The sequence below is a fragment of the Echinops telfairi genome, unplaced genomic scaffold (genome assembly GCF_000313985.2).
Source record: "Echinops telfairi isolate 266 unplaced genomic scaffold, ASM31398v2 ScPeMD7_2;HRSCAF=8, whole genome shotgun sequence".
Lineage (NCBI taxonomy): Eukaryota > Metazoa > Chordata > Mammalia > Afrosoricida > Tenrecidae > Echinops > Echinops telfairi.
Genome location: NW_022103898.1, coordinates 70,378,841 through 70,398,419, shown reverse-complemented (window position 1 = coordinate 70,398,419; position 19,579 = coordinate 70,378,841). Strand labels below are relative to the sequence as shown.

Here is a 19,579-nt window from a genome sequence, read left to right as displayed (position 1 = left end):
CTACTTTAGAAGCTGTGTCGGCGCTGCAGGGTTTACCAATGAGTTCATGGGAACGTAGGTTTCAAAAAGACATCCATGGGGAGGATTAGGCACATTGAAAAAGACAAGACAGCTCCCTGCAGCACCACAGGCTGACCCTTCATTCACAATTCCAGGCATGTTAGGAATATCTCCAGGGAGTGTTCATTTCGCAAGAAGGCTCAGAAACACCCCCACCCCCACCCCGGTGAAGGGCTTGCGGTCACACAGCTGGGAGAAGCCCACCTCACAGTCCGGTTCTCTCACCGTGGGTATTGTCTTCAGGATTGTGTGCTATTAAACCTCCTACGTCTCTCAAATACTTTACCATAAAGATTTCACCACGAGATAATGCTACGCTAAGGCCCTTCTACCGTGCCCAAATACGTTGCCGTCAGTATTACTCTTTGCTCGTGGGCCTTTCTTATCTTGGTGCATGCCTTCCTAGACTCCTGACACGCACGTAGCTATTGACAAAGCTGAAGGTGGAAGCCAGATGCAAGTCATTCCAACTTTCCTACAAGATCACAGTTGCCAGTGAGTTGATTCCGGCTGACGACGGCCTCGTTTGTGCCCAGGAGAACTGGGCTCCAGGGGATTTTCAATGGCTGCCACCTTACGGAAGGGGACAGCTCCTCTGGGCAGACCACACTCACCACCCTTTTGGTTAGCGGTCACATGCAAACTACTAGCACCACTCAGAGAACCCAGCCCAAAATGCATCACCGGATAGTCAGCAATCTGAAAACTTGGAGCATTCCCAGCCCTCCGAAAAAATGAACCTTTCAAGCTCTTTGTATGCTTTTTATTTTTTTAGAAATAACTTTGAAGTATGGTATAATTTCAGAACAAGAAATGAAAACTGTTAGCCTGCTGTTACTCATTGCCTCTAGAAGGGGGCAGGAGTTGATGCAGAAGGGAAGGGTGGAGGCAGGGTGCCCAGGTTTGAGGGTCGGTGGATGGGGAAGATGATAGGACAATGATCCAGAAGTCCATAATGACCCTGGCGTTTGCTTTCATTCAGTCAATGAACTGGGATACATACCAGCTGCTGTGTGGGGCACTGGTGCAAGGCACTGGCAACGTGGGGTGACCAAGGTCAAGAGCCTGTCCCCTGAACTCAGTCTGGAGAGGGAGACAGAAATGCTAAGCAGCAATGTAATGCCTGACAGAGCCATCCTACAAGCAACTGCACAGTGCCGTGTGAGGACAGATAAGAAGGGCACGGGTTCGGCCACAGGAAGGGGGGAGACATTTGTGCAGAGGTCTCAGGGGATAAACACTCCTGACAGAGAAGAGAGAGAATGGCCACACAGGCAAAGCATATTTCCAGAGGCCTCCATGGGGCTGAGGTCATGGTGCATCCTGGAAATGGGAGGAAGCTCTCTGTGATGGAAGCACGGGATGCCTGGTGAGTAGCTGTGGCCAGGGACTCTGATACTAGATCTGCCACCAAGCGTTTCCTTTGGTCTGTAAGTTGTGGGGGCAAAGGAAGTGATTAGGTCCGTGATAAAATCCCTTTGGTATGCTATGGAAGATGGAGTGGAGAAAACCACACAGGTGGCAGGGAGGCCAGCTGCTTGGAGCTCTGTGTGGAAGAACCTTTGTAAAGCAAAGGCTCTGGGTAACCCTGTGCTCTCGCTCTCCTTTGCACAAGTGGCAAACCCAGGCCTGGAGAAGCTGAGCAATGTCCGCAAAGCCACCCAAGTGCTGAGTGACAGAGCTGGTCCTGGAGTGAAGGCTTGCTGGCTGTCGCAGGGTCTTTTCCGTCTGTCTAGGCTGCCAAGGGCGAATGAGGAGAGCTGCAGTCTGGGTTCCTTGGGAGTGGCTTCAGGTTCACTGGCTGGTTTGAAAACACCAGCAGGTGAAACAGTGGAGAAGCATTCAAAGTGCTATCGTGACGTTAGTTTGGGGTTTTTGCTATCGCCGGCACCAGATACCCAGTAGATGCGACAAAGCTTAGTTGAAAAGTAAAGCAAAAATACAGACAAGGGGAAAAAAGAGGAAAATGAGAGGAAATTGCCCAGCGATGTTCTAAACCAACCAAAGGAATGAAACACTGCTATGTGCACTCACACAGACTTTCTTCTCTAAGAGCAGAAAGTCCCCTCTCTCGTTATATTGCCTAAGAAGAAAGCCGGTCGGCAAAAAAAAAAAAGTCCCATCCACAGAACTACTCACAGGGTTAGCTCCCAAGCCTGCCCACAGATAGAGACCCATGATGACAACCAAAGCCATTTTTAATTGAGACCCTAAGCGAACGCCCTGCCTCTGAAATTTGGGGATAAGACAGTCAATCTCTTACTTCCCCACAGAACGCAAATCTGCAAATGAAGCATAAAGTTATCAAGATCTGCAAAATCAAACAACTCTACAAACAGAGCAAAAGAAACTGCGGCCAAGTCGATTCTGACTTCTAGTGACCCGACAGGACAGAGCCGAACTGCCTCATCGGGTTTCCAAGGCAGGGATCTTGATGGAAGCAGACTGCCACAGCTTTCTCCGACTGGGTTTGAACCACTGATCTTTGGATTAGCAGCCACTTCTTTAAGCTCTGCATTACCAGGGCTGGTTTAGTTCTCCTATGATCCTCCCATAATTTCATTTCAAGGATGAGGTTCTCTATCAAGAATCTATTTTCAGGGTAGAGACAGGTTTTCTGACACCTGCGTTTGCCCCAAAGGGCCTCTTCAGACCTCGTCTCTGAGCATGAGAGCGGGTGTCAGCGGGAACTCAGGAGCCACCTTGCCTAGCAAACCCTCCTTCTCACGATGGGATTCATGCGCACCCCCTCTGGTTAAGCTACAGTGGGTGGGCAGGCCAGGAAAGCTGGTACCCATTGTCTTCAAAACCCCACTTCACATTGTAAATCTCAAACCAGTAAAAGAAGGCGAGCACAGCGTGTCTTCCGTTGGCCACAGGTGGGAGAGAATCAGCCACAATAATAAACTCATGGAGGTGGAGTGTGTCGTCACGCCCGGAGCCAGGATGTGTGATCCAGAAGGTGTGTAGGGGGAGTTAATGCCATATGTCATTTACTGCTGCGAGCCTGCTCCGTGTCAACAGCAACGGGTTCTTCCAACACAGCACGGACACCACTCCCTTCTGCTAAACTAGGGGGCTCTTACCAGGTACTGAAGCCGCTGGCGCTCGGTCTCCGGGGTGAATTCTGAAGACATGGGGACGATTTCTCCACTTCTGATGATTATGGCCCTGAAACGGTGAAAAGGCATCATCATCAGTCAGTCCATTAAGTACCCCGATTCTGTGAGAACCATGGCTTGGTTCAGACGACACAAGAAATGCCCCGGAGACATTTCTCCCACCTGCAAGGAAGAATTCCGCATTATCAGCTCTGCCTCACTTGCCATGGTGGCAGTGGTGTGTGGGGTCTAGTTGGGTTCGGTGCCTGGCGATCCTGTATGACAGAGCAGAACTGCCCCATAGGGTTTCCTACGTTCTAATTGTTCCTGGAAGCAGAGAGCCAGGCCTTCTTTCCTGGGGGAGTGGCTGATCCCAGTTAAGACCCGAGTGCTTAAACACTGCACTACCAAGATACCAAGACTCCGTCTCACTCTGGTGCAGACATTTCTACTTTAAGCACATCACACTCTACTTACTGTATGTTTATGTGCTTTGTCAGCTTAGCCTGACCGTCACAGGGCTGAGCAGAGGGCCTGGCACAAAAGAGCTGCTCCGTGAATACATGGATGAATGAAGGAATGAATGCATGAACGATGCACCAGAGGCTCACCCTGGCCCGGTGCTATGGAACAGAGCCTTCTGTGCTGATGAGAATGTTTCTTAACGTGCTATTCAACATGGCAGCATGAGCCAGCTGTGACATCTGTCTTCCAGGAAGCACAGCCAGGAGGCTCCTCAGCGGCGAGGGTGGCATGCTTTGGGCATGGTATTAAAAAAAGAGGAAGCGCCTCAGTGACACAGATGGACACAGTGGCTGCAGCAACGGGAGCAAACAGAACAGCTGTGAGGATGGCGCAGGCCCTGGCCGTGTATTGCTGTGTTGTGCATAGGGACGAATCAGAACCAACTGGGCAAAACCTAATACTAACAACAGCCAGATGGGAAGGAGCCTGGGGCACAGCAGTGCAGTGCTGGGCTGCTAACCGAAAAGGCGGTGGGGTGAGCCTTCCCCAGACCTGGCGATCCGCTGCCTTTTGGAGTTAGGGCTCCAGCTCAGAATACCCTTGGGGCCATTCTACTTCTTTCCCATGAGACACTATGAGTTGACGTCTACTCAACTGCACCAAACAACCACAACTTCAATAGCCAGATGTGACCATCATGTACTTGACCTATGTCCAGTGCAGTGAGTAACTGCATTTTTAAACTCATTTAGTTTTAACTTTAAATTCCAATAGTCACATGTGCCTACTGACTAGCATGTCAGTGGAGCTTTACACTTTTAGATTCAATGTGCCCGTGGACCAGCAGCACGCCCCTCGACTGGGCGCTTGCTACCAAAGCAACCTCACTGCAGGGCTGAATCTCAGGTCCAGGGCAGCCTTAGCTGTACTGGAAATCTACTTTTGAATAGCAGCAATGCATAGATCAAGGTGATCTTGTACAGTCATGTGCAATCAGAGACCGACTGGCCTAGATTTCTGGTGCCCAGGAAAAGCCAGGCTCGGGAAACTCATACACACCCCAGAATTGTGCCCAAGAGCTGCTGCAGATGTAAAAGACTTTCAAAAGGACAGCATTTCTCCAAAGCCGATGCCAAAAGGCGAGGCTGCAGGATCAGTAACTGTGCAACATTCTTCCCTAGGCCTCTTCCCAGTGGTGTCTCCTGTTCTCAGACCTTCTGGTTTCTGATAGTTCCTGACAGCCACTTTCCAGCTATTGATCGGTTGTGGCAGAATGCTGCCATTTCTATGACAAATGGAAGTTGCTTGGGGAATTGCATTCCATCTGAACCCAACAGCTCTCTTGCACCTGAAAGCCAGAGACTTGTGGGCCTGACACATTTCTCTGGAAAGGTCCACAAACATGGGAAATACCCACACGTGCTCAACCCTGGGCCAATGCCTACTTGGCTCTCATCCTTTACTGCATTCTTTATGCCCAGAAGCCCCTGGCGGCACCCCTTCCCCCACCCCCTACCACAGAGGCAGGCCCTGATTTATAAACAAGCCTGTTAAATGGCTGCAGCTGTCATGACCCACCCCCCAGCCCTCACCACCTGTGCCCCAGTTGCTGCTGCCATAGAAACTGGCAGAGGCGAGACGGGCAGAGGAAAAGATGGCAAAACAATCTTGGAGGGGTTAGAGAATTTATGGGTCTAAGGGCAAAAAAAATAGTAAAGCTGTGAGAAACTACAAGCTGGGGGAGGTGACTCTTTTAGAAAGAGGATGCCTCTTGAAGTAATACTCGCTTCAAACATCTTTCACTTCTATTATGCTACCTAAAATATAGCAAATCAAAGACCCCTTCCTACAGACCCAGAGCTACTTTGACATTGTAGTCACCCCCAAGATGACATCCATCAAAGACAAACTTGTGTCTGTGAATTCAAAGTGCTTTTGTCCTAATGATCAGTGAGAAGAACTATAAGGGCGTTCTCTTTTGTTTTCCTTTAACGCTTTATTGTGATTTAGGTGAAGAATTACAGGGCAGATCGCCAGTTCTATATTCAATACTTTCCACACATCTGGTTCAATTCGTCCACTGCAATCCCCTTACTGTGCCTGTGCCATCCTTCTCCCATTTCCTCCCAGTGTTTCTGGTTCCGTTCCTCCTTCTTCTCTAACCCTCTGTCCTTAGGTAAATGCTGCCTTTTTATCTTAAATGGTTTTTTCCAACATGGGGATGAGTTTAGTTCCAGACCTGAAGGTGCCTAAGGGCCAAAGTCTTAAGAGTCCCGTCACTATCCAGCTAATCAGCCTGGTATTTGCTATGCTTTTGAGCTCTCTTCTACGTTTTTCTCTCCCTCTCTCCCTCCAGGACCTTCCAGTGTGAGCCTGTGTAGAGCAGTTGGTAGCTGGGCACCATCTAGTTCTTCTGGTCTCAGGGTTGTGGAGACTGATGTTTGTGTGGTCCATGAGTCCTTTGGGACTAATTGTTTCCATGGAGGTTTCATTTTCATCCTTTTTCTTTCCTCTGGGCCCAATATTTACATCTTAGGTGGCTGTTGATGAGCTTTTAAGACCCCCGTCACTACTTACCAAAGTAAGATGTCCAGCACTGCCTTTGTGAACTATGTTATACCAAATGGCCTTGGGGAGTGGGGATGTTCACAGGATAGAGAAACAGAGTAAACTTGAAATGGTGCCAGGAAGGCCTAGTTTGGAGACTAGTGTTAAAATAGCCAGAAGGATACTGAGAACCAGGAGAAAGTCAATGTCTGACAAATCCCAGGGGTAACCTTCTTGTCCAGATTCTGTGTAAAGCTAATCTGAACTTTCTCCTCCATTTCCTACATGGTCTCCTAACTTCAACTTCCAGGCTCTGACTCAAAAATTATTACTAGTTTCAAGATGGTGAACAACAGATCATTAAATAAAGCGGGGCCCTCTTAGAGTGGAGCCCTGTGTGACTGTACAGGTCATATGGTCCTGTGCTGGCTCATCTGTGGATGTCCTAGTGCTGGCCCAAACATCCTTTCCAGCCCACACATCTTTACCATGGTCTAGACTCAAACAGTCAACTGTCCACAGAATCCCCAGTTGGATATTAATACCCATCTCATACTTACCATGGCCCAACCTTAATTACCCGTGCCTTACCAGACTCCCAAACCCGGCCTCTGGCAGCATTCCCAGACTCAGGGAAGAACACTACTTTCCACCCGGTCACCCAACCCAGAAGCCAGAGTCACTTTAAACTGATCCCTTTCTTACCCCATCCATCCAATCAGGTACCAAGTCCTGTAGCGTTCTTCTCCCCAGTAGTACATGTTTCTACATGTTTAGTGCCTGGGCTCAAATAGCTATCTGACTGGAAGCTTGCCCGCATGACTCCACTCTCTCCACTGTTTCCTCTGCCCTTTTCCTGTCCTCTTTTACACCCATGTGGCAAACCCAGGCGCTATGATGTCAGACGCTTTCCTCTGACACTGTCAAGGCTACCAAGCATTCCTCATTTAGTTATCTCATTCTGACCTACACTTCTAGATCTGTCTTCATGTTTCCTCTTCCCTTTTTCTGACCAATCTATTCTTTGCTAAGACCCAGCTCTCAAGAGAACATTGTCCTTTGTCGTCCTGACCCTCTTTTGATGCTCCATCTCTGTGATCCTATGATCTCGCATGGACTGTACCGCGACCCTTTCCAGCCCTCACTGTCTTGTGGGCTTCTGTGGCTGTCTCTGACTACCTGGAAGAGGCTTCCTGGGAAGAACCTGAGTTATTGTCTCTGAATCTCCAGCGCCCTATCCCTGTCATGAGATAAGCAGACAACTGTTGTTGATACAGAGATTCGATGATTGAAGAAAACCTGGACTTGAGTGACGGGAAGTATCTAGAAGCAAGGATATGGAATAAGGCTTTTCTTGGTAATATCACTGCTATTTATAATTGCCTGAAAATCCACACACCAAAAGATGTTGTTAAGGCAGAAGTACCACTGAAAAGTGGCTGGAAAGACAAGGAGATGATGGGCAGCCCCCTTTCTCCACCCCCATCAGTGTGTGTTTGTGTGTGTGTATGTGTGTGTGTGTGTGTGTGTGTGTGAGAGAGAGAGAGAGAGAACCATGGCAGAGTTAGCAGAATCTCCACGTGCACAGTATTTAAATTGTTTTAATTCTCACAAATGAGTATCTGTGTTCAATTTCAATATTCACTGTTGAGGTAAGACTAACTTATTATTTTCTTAAGTAGACAATTACATCCAAATCCATTTATGCCAAAAAAAATTCTTGAGTTCCATTTGAACAGCCAAATTTTTCTTTTGTTCAGCATCCTGTGGATTAAAAATGACAGCATGCTTCACGGCCACCTCTTCCTGTCCTTAAATGGTGATGCTCATGCAGTGTAATCCTGGGCTCTTTGTTGATCTCCCTCCCCCCTCTGGTCTGGAGGTCAGTTTGGTAGAGCACTGGTCTCTATTCGGGTGTAGGGCAGTGCGAGGGCCGAGGTTCCAGAGGGAACTGAAGTGCAGAGAAAGCTGACAAACCTCACCCTCGACAGCCAGCCATGCAGAGAATCATCTGCAGTGACTTTCCGTTACCCTAGGTCTTCCACCTCCCGGCTTACACACTGCTTTTCTCCCAAGGGAAAATCTGATATGTGCTGGGCAGCAAGGAGTGGCAAGGGATATCAGGTGATGTCTTGATCTGCTTTCATTGGCTATGAATTTAGACTTGCATATATTACCTGAGGCAGAATTTGAGTAAGAGTACATTTACCTAATCAGGGTACAAACAAACAGGCAATGTAAATAAAACCCCAATCCTCACAACTGGATCAAGAGGTAACCTCATGATAAATACGAGCAAAGATTGAAGTTGTCAAACATTTAGTCTTGCTTGGATCCACAATCTATGTTCCTGGAAGCAGCAGTCAAGCAATCAAACAACACATTACATTGGGTCAGTCTGCAGTACAGGGTCTCTTTCAAGTGTTGAAAGACAAGGATGTTACTTTAAGGACTGACGTGCTCGGGCCCAAGCCAGAGTATTTTCAATGGCCTCATACGCACGTGAACGTTGGACACGGATTCAGGAAGACTGAAGAAGGATGGGCACATTTGAATTATGGAGACGGCAACACATATGGAAAGAACCACGGACGCCCAAAGAACAAACAGACCTGTCTGGGAAGAAGTATAGCTAGAATGCTCCTTCGCGGTAAAGATGGCAGACTCTGTGTCACATATTTTGAACGTGTCAGGAGAGATTAGTCCCTGGAAAAGGACATGCTGCTTGGCAAAGTAGAAGGCCAGTGAAAAAGAGGAAAATCCTTAAGGAAGGGGATTATCACAGTGGCTGAAACAATGGGCTCAAACATAAGAACAATTGTGAGGCTGGTGCAGGACCAGGCAGTGTTTCATTCTGTTGTACTTAAGGTCACTATGCATTATAACTGACTCAATGGCACCCAACAGCAACAGCAGCAGCAGCAACAACAACAACAACAAAGTAGATGCATGGATAGACATGCAGGCAGGATAGGTACAGGAGGAGAAATGGGAATAGAGTCACCAATGGTTATATAGGTTTGACAGCAGGTATCTGTACAAGAGTAACTTTGCTGCATATCTATCCATTAATGTGGTAGAACACACAGGACATTAAGCTAGGAAAACTTTTTAGACTTATCCAAACACCTTGAGAGAATGAGTCACAGGGCCTGGCAGCTTAGGACCACAGATTCAAGGACACCAATGTTGTTAATTGGCATAACGTAGTTTACAATGTTCTGCATCTTACTTCTGTGAGTAGCGACCAGGGTCTTCAAAGCTTGTGAGCAACTGCTAAGGTGCATTTACTGGTCTCTGCCGGACTGTAGGAAAGAAGAGTGATCAAAATCTAAGGCTATGGGTACAATCAGCCCAACGGACAAATGGGCTATGCAAATCACAATACTCACTACCTTGTGACTGGAAAGTCTGTCTGTCCCTGCTTACCACGACCAACTGTTCTGAGAGGGATCACATTAGAAGGTCCTGGATAGAGGGAGAGAAAATGTGGGACAAAACTCTAAAGTCATAAAAGAAGCCAGGCTCACTATTGCACAGGGTCTGAATTCATCTCAGTTTTCAGCCAAACAATAAGCCAGTCTGTAAAAGAAATAATAAGACTAAAAAGGAACATACACCTTAGAGTAATCAACCATTTGAGATCAAAAGGATAGCATTTACCTAAGGACACAATTCAGACGGCTCAGGAATGAGGCGGAATGGAAACAAAGCATTGTGAAGAAGTAGGATATGCGGCAGATAGAAGGGGCTGCAATGAATGAGTTGCAAGACCCATTGTGGGTGAATTGTTGAATGGGAAACTGATGATCTACTCTGTGACGCTTCACCCAATTTTTTAAAAAAGGCAGAAAAGCAAAAATCAAACAAAAAAGATAATGAGTTTTCCTATGAACTTTCTAAAGTCTCCTCATAAAAGAACATTCTAGTTTAGGATATTAGGAGGTTAAGCTAAGACACTTAAGAATTAAAAAAAATAACAAAATTTTCTCATCAGATTGGCAAACTTGTGTCTTAAAAAATAATATACAGTAGTTCTTAATGAGTACGAGGGAAAAAAGACCATCTTAATAGATGGGGGTGTGAATTGTTCTAACTTTAAAGCTATTAAAATGAAAACTGCCAATCCTGTGGTGGTGAAAAATACTGAGAGTACCATGGGCTGAGAAAGAACCAACAAATCCATCTTGGAAGAAGTACAAGAATGTTCCTTAGAGGCAAGGATGGCAAGACTTCATCTCATGAACCTTGTACAAGTTTTCAGGAGAGACCAGTCCTCAGAGAAGGACATCATGCTTGGTAAAGTGGAGGGGCAGCAACAAAGAGGATGACCCTCAACGAGATGCACTGACACGGTGGCTGTACCCATGGGTTGAAACATGACAATTGCGAGGACGGCAGAGGACCCAGTTGTAACTCATTCTGTTGTACATACGGTCACTGTGAGTCAGTAGTGGATCGAAGGCATCTAACCAGAAGAACAACAATCCAATGGTTCATCCATCCCACCTTTGGACATATACTCTGTAGAAATTAAAAAAAATTATTGCACAGGCTATACCTACAAGAATTCACACCTCAACATTATTTGTTGTGGTAAACACTGGAAATAGTTTGAATTCCTACCACAAGTGGAATGGTTGAATAAAGTGGATTGCTTGCTACATTGTAAGATAGTACGCAGTCATTAAAAGAAAAGAATGATCTATGATGTATTATTAGAGAGAGAAGCAAGGTACAAGCCATTTGTGTAAATACAGACCCATAGAAAGATTTGTCACACGGATGAGGAGTCTAGCTCGGGGCCAGAATGCTCTGTGATTCTTCAGGCCAACCACAGAGTCTGCGGGACAACAGTCCCCTCATACCAGACTCCGTGCACTCTTTGGAAGAAGTGGTGCTTTAGGACTCAGGGCCTTCCAGGCCAGCTATGCTCATTTGCGTATTTGCATTCCTGGGCCACCACTGTCATATCCGACACAAAATGACACTACAAGACACTGCTCCATAAGGTTTCTTCTAAAGCTGTGGTTCTTAACCTTCCTAATGCCACAACCCTTTAATATAGGTCCTCATGTGGTGACCTCCCCACCCCAACCATAAACTTATGGCCGTTGCTCTTTAGAACTATCATTTTGCTACTGTTATGAATCGGGCGACCCCTGTGAAAGGGTTGTTCGACCCCTACAGGGGTTCTGACCCACAAGTTGAGAACCGTTGTTCTAAAGGCTGTGTGTTAGGTCAGGTAGACTAGAGAAACAAATCCAGAGACACTCATTAAGTGTATAAGAAAGGGCTTTCTATCAAAGAGTAATTGTATGTTAAGAAAATGTCCCAACCCAGTCTAGATTTAGCCCATAAGTCTTATAATGGTCCATAAATCACTCTTCAGACTCACGTAGTCACATGCAATGGTGCAGAGTGCAGGAAGATCAAGGACAGTGAGTGCAGTCTTGTGGATCCAATGGTGGTGGACGCATCTCCAGGGCTCTGTCTGCAGGTCTTTGCCGCGTGGCTTGTCAATAGGAAGATGAAGGCAAAGAGAGGGAACGTGTGGGCCACCTCCGAGGAGACAAGAGGAAGTTCCCAGAATTCTCATGACTAGGCCATGCCCACAAGGAGACATCATCAGGCTGTGACCCGACTGACATGCTAAATTCCACCTCTTCATTCTTCCATCAAGTTGACTTGAAATTCTGTAACTACTACAGGCAGTAAGTGTTTATAGAAGCAGACTGCCACGTCTTTATTCCAAGGAGCAGCTGATGGGATTGGACTGGTGACCGGTCCATTAGCAGCCAACCATGTTAAACAATGCTCTTCCAAGGCTCTTATTCTCGATGCCTTCCTTCAGCGTCATCCTTATGAAGTGGGGGGTGCTACACAACAGAAGCACTTTCCAGGGGAGTCGGCAGAGACCTCTTTATGGGGTAAGCAGTTTGACTAAGATACCACTTTCTACTCTGACTCTTCAATTCCTAACCCGTTTCCTTTTCCCTCACCATGGTTTATAGAATAACGAGAATCTTGTTCAGAACTCCACGGCAGTGAGAAACTCCCCCCTCCCCTCCCCCCCATACACACACACACCGAGCTTCATGCCACCCGAAACATCCTTCTTGTCCAATCTCCTGAAGGAAAATGGAACACCTGGCACGTTTGTCTTTGTCTCTTGCTTGTGCTGTCACGAGAAGTGAGGACAGTGATTCTTGCTTTTCGCTTAGCTCCTTGTCCTCGTCGACCTCTTGGACCCCTGGCAGCACACTTGAATGGGTTGAAAGAATAGGTATGCGAGTGGAAAGACGCTTGTAACTTTCTGTACATGCCTTTGTGCTTTTGAGTCTGGTCGTGGTTGTTGGGTGTTGTCCAGTGGGTTGTCGCCTAGCAACCCTACACATACTAGAACAAAAACCTGCCAACTCCTGTGCCTTCCTACCCAGCCTGGCTCTACTTGAGCCAATTGTTGCAGCCCGTGTGTCAGTTCATCTCATAGAGGGCTTTCTTCTTTGTGCTGAACTGTGGGATATAAAAAGACTTTCCCCAGCTTTGTCTCCCCCAAATATATGCCTAACCTAAGAGGCTGCTTGCCAGCACATGGTGGGAGGGCAGATGCTTAGAGATAGTCTCCCTGTAGGCATTCAGCCAACCAGAGCAATCAGGCACTATTGTTTATCCCACCAGAGGTGGGTCTCACTCCCTGCTGTTAAGGGCAATGAATTCCTTTCCATAGAAAGCTTAGAATAAATCAAGTCTCCAGCTCAAGGATAATCAAGGTCATGCTTCATCTTGAATCTAAGATCCATCCATCTTGTCAGATGTGTACCTCCAATCCCTCCTTTCCTATTGTGTATTCACCCTTAGATCGTTCCCCTCCCATTACTGTATGGCCTTTCCTATGACCCCTTCTCTTCCTGTAACGTAGGTCACTACCTGTAATCAGGGGGCTTGTATACTCCCAAGTATATATAAGCATTGGTTAGCAATAATCCTCCTCCCTTGTGCTCCTCTCTGGTCTCCGGATCTCCACGTGGACCATCAAGTGGGGCTGAGGTGAACATGCTACCATAAAATGTGTCTGACTCCTTTATTTTATTTTCTCTCCTATCTCTCTTATTCTCTATGACTTCACTATAATCTTGATATATTATAACTACAATTGCGCCTGCCGGGCCTGTGATGATTTGTCAGGGGCTGGCTACCCTGACACTGGTAGGGCAGCCTCTAATTTACCAAGCATGACGTTCTTCTCTAGAGACGGGTCCCTCCTGATGGCATGTCCAAAAGACGTGAGATGAAGTCTTGTCAACCTCACTTCTAAGAAGTACTTCCACTGTATTCCTTCCAAAGCAGGTACGTTTGCTCTGCTGGCAGTCCATGGTACAGCCACCAGTCTTTGACAGCATCATCATTCAATTGCATCAATAAAACAGCCTCAAAACACCCCCCCACCCACTCAGTGTCTTGGCCCGTTCGTGGGGTAATTTGTGGTGCAGATTCAGAAATATGCATTATAGATCATATCAGTTCTAGTTTCTTAGATATGGTATTCGGCTATATTTTCAGCTATTAAATTATACTAATTTATTAGTTTATCATCCAACTTTTAAATATCAGAATGCTTCAGACCCATTAATTACAGGAAAATATAAATGAGATAAGAAAATTTGAAAAAGTATTAGGTGTTAAGGGAATTCCAAGGAAGCTGTTTGGGGACCCAAGGTGGCCAGTTGGTTACACATTGAGCTGCCCACCATCAGGTCAGTGGTTCGGATTCACCTGTCATGCTGCGGCCTTGCAAAGATTAAAGGGTTGGAAACCCAAATGGGCAGTTCCTCTATGTCCTAGGAGGCTCGCTATGAGTTGGGATAGATTCGATAGCAGTGGGTTTTCCTCTTTGGCACGGGAAGTTGTACAAGCTCTACAGAGACTGTAAGTTGGAGTCTGCAAAGCCAGAGCACAGCTTGAAAAGACTAGAAAATAAAAGAGAAAACTGGAAACGCACCTATATGGAAGGCGCGAGGGAATTCAGTGCTGAAAATCTAAGACTTCAGAGCTATTTACATAGGTATTTTGAAGATCTAAATTTTTTCCTTGAAATTATACAATAAACATTCCAAACACATTGGACTATGTAGAAGTTAATTCATGTTAAATGTTTCAGAGATGAGGTTGACTCCAAGCTTCTTTATTAAAAAAAAAATAATTCTGTGCCCGGGTGGTAAAGTTGGACCATTTTCTAACAAGACTGGAACGTTTTAATTTTAATAAGGAGTTTGAACTCTGACAGGTCCAATTTGGGTTTTAGAACATTTGGATCTCTATTTGTGTACCAAACTCATTACCAGCCAGTCAGTCATGTCTCAGAGCAACCCGAGAGGCAAAGTGGAAATTCTCCCGTGGGTTTCTGAAGCTGGACATGTGCATGGGGGCAGAACGCCTCACCCTTTTCTTCCAGAGCAGGTGGTGGGCTCGAATAGCTGATCTTGTGGTTAGAAGTCAATCACAGAACCCACCATGCCATTAAGGTTCCTTATTTGTTGTACAGTAACTCTTATTTCCAGCCCCTTTTTAAGATAAATTAGAACTGCCTGCTATTCAGTTCTTCATAAAGCTGAAGTGATACTTGGGGACAATTCCAAATTCATGTAATTTCCACTGCTCAAATATATCTTTGGATCCAAGAACCTGTGAAGAATAACTTGACCTCAATGTATAACATAAACTAAATAAAGGCAGTATCTACTTGCTTTATCGTAGGTTAGCAAACACTGTATTAAACATTCTCATATCTTATGGGTAAGCAGAGTGAAGAGTGGTGTATGTTCTGTATCTCTGGTGCCACTTTTGGAACCAGCCAGTCAAATAAACCCAGAAACAAGTCTAACGTTTGAAGGACTACAGAGTGTGTTGGACGGTGGAATTCTTTGGGGTCTTCCTTATTCACTTTCCAGCGTTCACATGCATAGGATGCCACTGAAAAGACCATGGGTTGGGTTTGCTTCTGCACACTTTAAAAAGATCTTGTGCAGCCTGATGCAACATGTTGTTTGAGTCTTGACTGCAGCTCCAATGGTCATGGATTGTGGTTCCCAGGGAAATGAAAGCCTTGAGAATTTCAGTCTACTCTCTTTCCCTTAATGCTACTTATTAGTCCAGTTGTGAGCCTTTCTCTTTTCTTGACACGGAGGTGGAACCCAGGAATGAAGGTTGTCGTCACTGATCTTCACCAGCAAGTGCTTCGAAGTCCTCTTCAGTTGCACAGAGCCAGGTGTGGCATCTTCGTATCACAAGTGATCAACGAGCTTTCCTTCAAGCCGGACGTTGACTTCTTCTTCATGCAGGACCGTTTTTTTTTGGACTATTTGTCCAGCGTAGAGATGGAGTAAGTTTGGTGAAAGGAAACAACCCTAACACACCACTTTCCTGGTTTCAAACTACACACTAACAGCTTGTTCTGTTTGAAGGATGGTCTTGATTGATGTACAGATCCCACAGGAGCATAATTAAGCATCTTGTCATTTCTATGCTTGGCAGTGTTACCCATAACTTGTTATGACCCACACAATTGAATATTTTTGCATAGTCATTAAAACACAGGTAAACATCTTCTAGTGTTCTCTACTATCAGTTAAGATCCATCTGAGATCCACAATGATATCCCTTATTCCCAAATTTCTTCTCAACCTGGCACGAATCTCTGGTAGTTCCCTGTCAATATATTACTGCAAACATTTTTTAATGATCTTCAGCATAATTTTACTCCCATGTGATATTAGTGCTATTACGTGATAATTTCTACATTCTATTAGATGACTTTTCTTTGGAATGGGCAAAACATGGCTATCTTCTAGGCAATTGGCCAGAAAGCTGTCTTCCAAATTTTTTGGTATTGACTACTGAGCACTGTATCAGTGTGGGGAAATATTTCAATTGGTAATCCATCAATTCTTGGAGTCTTGTTTTTTGCAAATGCTTTCAGTGCAGCTTGGACTTCTTCCTTCAGGATCATATACTACCTCTTGAAACGTTTGAATGTTGGTCAATTTGGGGGTGGGGTGGGTATAGGGATTCTATCTTCTCTACTTCTAACTCTTTGCACATTAAAACACTTTGCTTTGTCCTCACTTGGCGCTCTTTGAAACCTTGCGTTCAGCTCTTTTACTTTATCACAGCTTCCATTTGCTTTAGCTACCGTACATTCAAGAGTAATTTCAGAGGCTCTTCTGGCATGCATTTTGGTCTTCTTTTTCCTCTTAAATGACCCTTTGCTTTCTTCATGTATGACGTCCTTGATGTCATTCCACAACTTACCTGGGGTTCGGTCATTAGTGTTCAATGTGTCAAAGACACGTTGTTATTCTCAAAATTGTTCTCTAGCTCTTGTGGACTTGTTTCATTTTCTTCAGCTTCAACTTGAATTTTCATACGAGTAACCAGTGGCCTGTTCTACAGTCTACCCCTGGCTTTGTTAGAGCTAATGATACTGAGCTTCTCCATCTGATTGTCCCACAGATGTAATCAATTTGTTCCCTGTGTATCCAATCTGGTAATTTCAATATGTATATTCTTATTTGTGGGGGGAAAAGTTTTTGTAATGAATAAGTCGTTGGTCTTGCAAATTTTTATCATGCACTCTCCAGGGTAGTTTTTTTTTTAATCAGCAAGGTCATACTCTCTAGTTACCAATCCTCCTTTGTTTCCAACCTTCACATTCGAATCACTCATAATTATCCATTCAACTTGATGGCCCGTTTGATCAATTTCAGACAGAAGCCATTGGCAAACACCTCAATTTCTTCCTCTTTGGCATGTGTTAGTTGCTGGTGAGTAAATCCGAATAAGTCAATCAAGCTTTAGGTGTATGGATACCGTATCACTGAGAACAGATCTTGAAATATTACTTTTCAAGTTTTAAGCAAGGCCATTCTTTAATTTGTCATTCCAGGCATAGTAGGCCATATGCTTACCTTATTGAAAATGGTCACTACCAGTCTATTTTAGCTCACTAATGCCTAGAATCTCAATCTTTATGCATCCCATTTCAGTTTTGATGACTTCCAATTTTCCTAGATTCATACATTCCATGTTCCGATTATTAATGGAGGTTTTCAGCTGTTTCTTTTCACTGAGCCGCGGCACACCAGCAAATGACGCTCCTGAAGCTTTATTCCATCCCCATCATTACAAGGGGCTCTGCTTCGGGGCGGCAGCTTTTCCTGAGCCACATTTGGAGTGTGTTGCAGTGTGAGGGACTCGTCTTCTTTCTGCCGGCTGTTGATTGGCCATTCTTTTCAGAAGGAGACTGTCATGTCCTTCTTCAGCTCCTGTAGTCTAGGAGCTAGCTGAAACCTGTCCACCGAGGGTGATCTGACTGATAACGCGAAATGCCAGTGGCACAGTTTCCAGCATCACAGCAACATGCAAACCACAGCAATACCACACACTGGTGTAATGTGTATTTGTTCTTGACTTTTTTTTTACACTTTTACCAGATACATACATAATTATTTACATACATTTTGATGGGCTATTTATTTGCCCAGATTTGACCAAATATTCACCGAAAACTTAGAGTGCTTATTATATTCCTTGTTATAACACTACCAATGTTCCTGGCTCCCATGCACCACGTACCCATCCCGAGAGTTCTAACGAGTGAACAAACCGTATCTCAGAAGCCATTAGCCACAGCTTCAGCACAGCCCCCAAACTGCTCTGTAGCTGTGTCACATGCCATTAACTGAGAAGCCATTGGCTGGATTTGGGCAAGTCCCTCAGATGCCTGTCAGTTATTCCGCTATTTATTTCATGACAGAAAACCCAGAAAAGTCAGTTAGAACTAACTGATAAAGCTGACCCAACAACAAAGATCCTGACTGAGAGATGTACTGGGCGAGTCAAGAATTCACTAACCCCTCCCCGGGTGGCTGATTTCATTAATCTTAGTCAAAGAGATGTGTGTGTTTGTACAGGTGCAAGCCTCTTCCTAGCCTGGGCATTTTATGATGGGCTGATGTGCACACATTTCTCTGGGGACCCAAGACCTGACCAGAAACTAAGCCGGTCAGATTTATTCAGTGGCCACAGGGCAATCATCAGTGTGATAAATCAGTGACCCTGACAAAGGAAATAATGTAAACAAACCTCACTTGCTCTATTCACTGCTTGTGGACTACCTACCACCGCCCCACTAGCAAAACGGAAGGTCCAGCCAGCCGCTGCACTTTGCCCTCACAGTAGCCCTGCTGGGCCAGTGGAGAAGGAGAGGCCTGGCTGGGAACAAGCAGCCAGTTACGCTTTACCTGGAAGATCTCTCCTCTATCCGGGGCAAGCAAAACTCAACATCTGCTGGCGCATGTGCATGCACGCGTGCACACAGAGCACACGTGGGTGTACACAACAATGAACTGCGACTAGGTCTTCGGCTACATTGTGGGCTTGAAGAATGTAAAGTTTGCCCAGCGGGTGACTATGTGACAGCAAGAGCTCTGTACAATGGAAGACTGCCGGGCAAGATCTAGTTTCCCAGCTCCTCCTGACCCTGAAAATCCCCGGCACTGAGGGACATTCACATGTGTGTGCAATCGGGAGTGGCCACGGAGGCGCTGTGGTGTCCTTGAGTTGGGAATCGGAAGGTCTGGATCCCAGATTCACCTTGAGCTCATCTTTTTAAACTCTGGACCTCCGTCCTTAAATAACAGAACAGAAAGGGTAGGACCACGTGGCCTCGTCGGCACTTTTCAGCTCTACATTTAAATGACTCTGAACAGAAACCTAATATAGTGGGGTGGAGAAATGCCAACAGCTACTGTAGTCACTACTTTTCTTCTCAGGGGGTGGTAATCACCACAATTAGATTCTGATAAAGAGAAACCAAATAAAGGCAGACCACCAGGAAGGGAGAAGTCACTCATTGCTTCCCTTAATCATAGAGGACAAGGAGCCCTTAGTGAGCAAGGCACCCGATGTAATTTCACCATTGTCACCCGTCCCTGTGGCACATAGAGGCTGCAAACAAAAAGGCATCCGACACTGTTAAGAGTATTCATGGGATGCCCTGATTCCATTACACACTTTTTCAGATGAAAGTGATTCGAAACGCAACATTAAACTGCACATTTCCAGAATGGAGGAGAAAATCTGGTACAAGGTGACAGGGAGAAACCAGTCGGAAAACCCTTTTTGACAGCGTGTATCAATTCCAAAGGACAGGGAGGGCTTATCCATTTTGTCAAAAAGCATTGGTCCATGTGGATTCTGTTCGGATGCTGTAGAAATGCCCGTCTCTTGGAGAAGCATGAGAAATGAAAGCGAGGCAGCCAAAGAAAGGATGCTGGTTGACCTCTTTCAGAGGACAACCAGGCTGCACATGCTTATTAGAGGTGCTAAAAAATAGCTGGGGGGGG

At 45.6% G+C, this 19,579-nt stretch overlaps 1 protein-coding gene across 1 annotated transcript in view; it reads right to left on the bottom strand.

The window, feature by feature from the left end:
• The window catches only part of PPM1H (protein phosphatase, Mg2+/Mn2+ dependent 1H), a gene marked incomplete at its 5' end in the record, with an annotated part of 349,303 nt that overhangs the window by 101,026 nt on the left and 228,698 nt on the right, over window positions 1-19,579 (bottom strand). The window contains one exon of the mRNA XM_004700807.2: window positions 3,147-3,231. Coding sequence (XP_004700864.1) covers window positions 3,147-3,231 — 85 coding nt within the window. The remainder of the gene's footprint in view (window positions 1-3,146; window positions 3,232-19,579) is intronic.